The following is a 5,000-nucleotide window of genomic DNA, read 5'->3' on the forward strand; positions in this document are numbered from 1 at the left end:
CCGGACACGAGTCTTGCCGCTGCACTCTGTTATGTCGTATTACTCACTCATTTTCTACCGCTTATCTGAACTACCTCGGGTCACGGGGAGCCTGTGCCTATCTCAGGCGTCATCGGGCATCAAGGCAGGATACACCCTGGACGGAGTGCCAACCCATCGCAGGGCAAGCACACACACACTCTCATTGACTCACACAATCACACACTACGGACAATTTTCCAGAGATGCCAATCAACCTACCATGCATGTCTTTGGACCGGGGGAGGAAACCGGAGTACCCGGAGGAAACCCCCGAGGCACGGGGAGAACATGCAAACTCCACACACACAAGGTGGAGGCGGGAATCGAACCCCCAACCCTGGAGGTGTGAGGCGAACGTGCTAACCACTAAGCCACCGTGTCCCCACGTCGTATTAATTAAGTGCAAAAAATAAATAAATAAATGTTTTGATTCCCATCTTTTATGTTGTGTGTATAAGCATTGTTCGTATTGCGTTATGTTGTTATATATTGTTTATATTTCTAAATCAATTCTGCTTGTTTTCACAATATATGACCCAGTTAAATGTGACTTATTTCACACATTACCGAAGACAAATAATAGAAGAATCTTTGGTAACTTTGTGTTCTTTGCTCTATTGTTGCTTTAACGGTTCCTAGTGTTTTGTAAAGTGCTGGTGTGAGAGTCAGGACCTGCAGTGCACTACGATTGGCCCGGCGTCTGGAGGATTACAGGCTTTGACTCTTCGCAGGAAGGCCAAAAACGGAGTGGGGTGTTCAGGAACACCGTGATCTGGCCATGCTGTGAACTGGAACTGACGGACCTCCCGCTTCTCGCTGCTGCCACGCTGCTCAGTGCACACAACACACACACAGAGCAAACACACACACACATCAATGAGGGACGACACAAACAACGAGATTATATGCGTATGTACGAGAGAGAAGAACATAGAGAGAGAGATAGAGCAAAATTCACAGACTCTGTCAGGAATAGCTAGCAAGAGTGTGTGTGTTTGTGTATGTGTGTGTGCGTGTGTTCACCTTAAAGAGCGCGAAGGTCCTGACGCAGTAAGCTGCAAGCTCTACGGTGTCTAACACGGAGACCTGCATGAGTCCGTACGTCTCTGTGCCTCGACTTGGCCAGTACTGATCACACTTATTCTGCACACAGAGCAATAGTCTTCCTTTAACCTCTCACACACACACGAGTATCACATCAGCAGTCACATCACACACCTCCTAAAGTTTGAGCCAGCTACCAAGAACTGTTTGAAAAAGGATTCATAAGGAACTAATAATTAAAAGCACTACTTCTTTGCTGTTGGAAGAAATTCTGGGATTTTTTTTGTTAAAAAATAATAATAAATAAATTAGTTCTTGGAAGGACAGCTTGTGGATTTGTCCTAGATTTTTTGGTTTAAATGAACTATTTTCGACAAAGTTTATACCCCTAACATGCAGTGGTGAATACCAGATCAACACCATTAGAGCATCAATCCCAGCTATCCAACGGATAGAAAGAAAAGACTCAAAGGAGAGTGAAGAGGTGGAAAGTAAACGTGGTAGAGGAATGAATAAAGCGAGGGAAAGGTAAAATTGGTGACAGACTGAAAGAGGGCACAAGTGAGTAAGTGACGAAGAGCAAAAATCTTGCCTTGGAGTAGAAATATGAAGGCATCTGGAGAACAGACAGACAGACAGACACATCAAGCTACTGAGTCACGTCACGAGTGACAGGATGACTGGATCACATGGGAAATGGTAGTAATGCGGTTCTTACTTTACTTCAGGGTTATTTTAAAGGCCATTTTACTAAAAAGATAAATGTACAAATCACATCTTCTCCTTCTGCTCAATCACCTCAGTGTCATAGCAGTGTGTTAATCCAGAGCATGTTAATTCGTATTGATGTTTTTGCCGGTTTCACAATGAACGGTGAACTTTCATAACACGTCAGCTACGTCAACCTGTTAAACAAATCAATTTCTAACACAAGGGCAGAAATCTACACTGTCAAATATGTCGTCTATTTCACAATGAACAGAATATAGGACTATTAAAGTGGTTTCTAGTTTTTCTGTAACTCCATTATGCAGGAGGATTTGGTCCTGACTGTCATGATTATTATTTAAGTAAATGAAATGTGTAGGAATGTTTCCTAAAAGTGTTTTAGGAAGAACAAAGCTGACTGTTTCTCAGATCCATGGCCGTGTATGAGGAGTTTATTCAAGCATTTTACAACAAAACTGGAATTCAATAAAAGTTAGCTCTGTGTGTGTGTTTGTGTGTGTGAGCGTGTCTGAGTGAATGTGTCTGTGTGTGTGCGTGTGTGTCTGTGTATATGTCTGTGTGTGTGTACGTGTTCATGTTTGTGTGTTTGTGTGTGCGTGTACAGTAAGTTTATTTTATCAGTGTGAGTGTGTGCCTGTGTGTATGTGTGTGTCTGTGTGTGCAAGCGTGTGTGTGTGTGTGTGCGCCTGTGTGTGTGCATGTATGTGTGCATGCGTGTGTCTGTGTGTGCAAGCGTGTGTGTGTGTGCGCCTGTGTGTGTGCATGTATGTGTGCATGCGTGTGTGTATGTGCGCGCGTATATGTACGCATGTGTGTACGCATGTGTGTGTGCCTGTGTGTGCATGTATGTGTGCATGCGTGTGTACGTGTTGCGTGCGCGTGTGTGTATGTGCGCGCGTATGTGTACGCATGTGTGTGTGTGCGTGTGAGTGCATATGTGTGTGCACGCTCGTGTATGTATGTGTGCATGTGTGTGTGCGCGTGCATGGGTGTGTGCATGTGCGTGCACCTCAAGGGCACCTCAGTCGTTGCTGGCCCGAGACTCGAACCCACAACCTTAGGGTTAAGAGTCAGACTCTCTAACCATTAGGCCACGTGTGTGTGTGCGTGTGTGCATGTGTGTGTGTGTATGTGTGTGCATGTGCGTGTGTATGAGCATGTGTGTGCGTATGTGTGTGTATGTGTGTGCATGTGCATGTGTATCTGTGTGCATGTGTGTGTGTATGTGTGTGCGTGTATACGCGTGTTTTTGCGTCTTTATATGTGTGCATGTGCGTGTGTATGTGCAAGTGTGTGTGTATGTGTGTGCATGTGTGTGCGTGTGTGTTTTTGCGTGTGTGTGTGTACATGTGTGTATGTGTGTGCATGTGGGTGTGTATGTGCTTGCGTGTGTGTATGTCTACTTCCTACGAAGGCTGAGGAAGGCACATCTCCCTCCCCCCATCCTGACCATGTTCTACAGAGGGACCATTGAGAGCATCCTGAGCAGCTGCATCACTGTCTGGTTCGGGAACTGCACCATCTCAGAACGCAAGACCCTGCAGCGGATTGTGAGGACAGCGGAGAAGATCATTGGGGTCTCTCTTCCCTCTATCACAGACACTTACACCACACGCTGCATCCGCAAAGCCAACAGCATTGTGGATGACCCCACACACCCCTCACACACACTCTTCACCCTCCTGCCATCTGGAAAAAGGTACCGAAGCATTCGGGCCCTCACGACCAGACTGTGTAACAGTTTCTTCCCACAAGCCATCAGACTTCTCAACAACTGAAATGTACTGTACTGAGCACAACATACACACACATCATCTGTATGGACTGCATAGACCCTCACAAAACACACACACTGACACAACATACTGTTTACATGCTGCTTACAATCCAGCAAACTGTTTACATGCTGTTTTGCACAAACTGTCCCAACATTTCAGCCGTTTTTGCACATACTGTACAATATCTCAGCCATTTCGCACATACTATATTAACACATACAGTATTAACACTGGTCGGTCGGCGCTGTTTCTGTGACTGTTTCTGTGACTGTTTACTATTTATTGTCTTTTGTGTACTGCATTTTTTGTACTTTTTGTATTGTCTTGTAACTTGTGTCTGCACTGTCATTGTCCTGCACTGTCTTGTCCTGCACTGTCTGGTCCTGCACTGTCTTTAGTCCTGCACTGTCTTTTGTCCTGCACTGTCTTGTCTGTCTTGTTTGTCTTGTCCTGCACTGTTTGCACCAGGTTGCACAGTTGCACTTTATGTGGCTAAGACTACTTACAAGTCTTTAGCCCTGTCTTTGTTTCTATGTAGCACCTTGATCCTGGAGAAACGTTGTCTCATTTCACTATGTACTGCAACAGCTATATATGGTTGAAATGACAATAAAAAGCTTCTTGACTTCTTCTTGACTTGTATGTGCATGTGTGTGCATACGTGTGTGTATGTGTGTGCATGTGCGTGTGTGTGCGTGTGTGAATGTTTATGTGCATGTGTGTGTACGTGTGTGTATGTGTGCATGTGCGTGTGTATGTGTGTGTATGTGCATGTGTGTGCGTACGTGTGTGTGTGTGCATGTGCGTGCGTGTGTATGTGTGTGCATGTGCGTGTGTATGTGTGTGCATGTGCGTGTGTATGTGTGTGTATGTGTATGTGTGTGCATGTGCGTGCGTGTGTATGTGTGTGCATGTGCGTGTGTATGTGTGTGCATGTGCGTGTGTATGTGTGTGTATGTGTGTGCATGTGCGTGCGTGTGTATGTGTGTGCATGTGCGTGTGTATGTGTGTGCATGTGCGTGTGTGTGTGTGCATGTGTGTGCGTTTGTGCGTGTGTGTATGTGTGCATGTGCGTGTGTATGTGTGTGCATGTGCGTGTGTGTGTGTGCATGTGTGTGCGTTTGTGCGTGTGTGTGTGTGTGTGTGTTCATGCTCACCCTTGATTTCTCCTCCAGTTTGGTGATCATGATGATGTTAGCCGTGTGCTGCTCCCACACCATCCTCCAGAAGTCACTGATGGTATCTGGCATGGGCCCCTGTGAGGCCACATAGGCACCTTGTCTCCGATACCCATCTATAAAATTGGCATTGATGTAGTCGCCGCCTGGCTGACCTGAACATCAGCAAGGAGAATGAGAAGAGACTTTGGGAATCTATTCTACTGCAAACCGTTAGAATATAATCTAGATGTTCATCTCAGGAATTAGC

At 45.7% G+C, this 5,000-nt stretch overlaps 1 protein-coding gene across 3 annotated transcripts in view; it reads right to left on the reverse strand.

Moving 5' to 3' along the window:
• The window catches only part of ptprdb (protein tyrosine phosphatase receptor type Db), a 74,831-nt gene that overhangs the window by 5,835 nt on the left and 63,996 nt on the right, over positions 1-5,000 (reverse strand). For 2 of the 3 annotated variants that reach the window (XM_060864496.1, XM_060864497.1), the window contains 4 exons: positions 4,730-4,905; positions 1,658-1,681; positions 1,045-1,164; positions 694-848 (listed from right to left, as the gene is read on the reverse strand). In XM_060864496.1, the coding sequence (XP_060720479.1) occupies positions 694-848; positions 1,045-1,164; positions 1,658-1,681; positions 4,730-4,905 (475 nt within the window). The remainder of the gene's footprint in view (positions 1-693; positions 849-1,044; positions 1,165-1,657; positions 1,682-4,729; positions 4,906-5,000) is intronic. The other variant, XM_060864498.1, reaches the window with a different exon arrangement.

Source organism: Tachysurus vachellii, chromosome 2 (genome assembly GCF_030014155.1).
Source record: "Tachysurus vachellii isolate PV-2020 chromosome 2, HZAU_Pvac_v1, whole genome shotgun sequence".
Classification (NCBI taxonomy): Eukaryota; Metazoa; Chordata; class Actinopteri; order Siluriformes; family Bagridae; genus Tachysurus; species Tachysurus vachellii.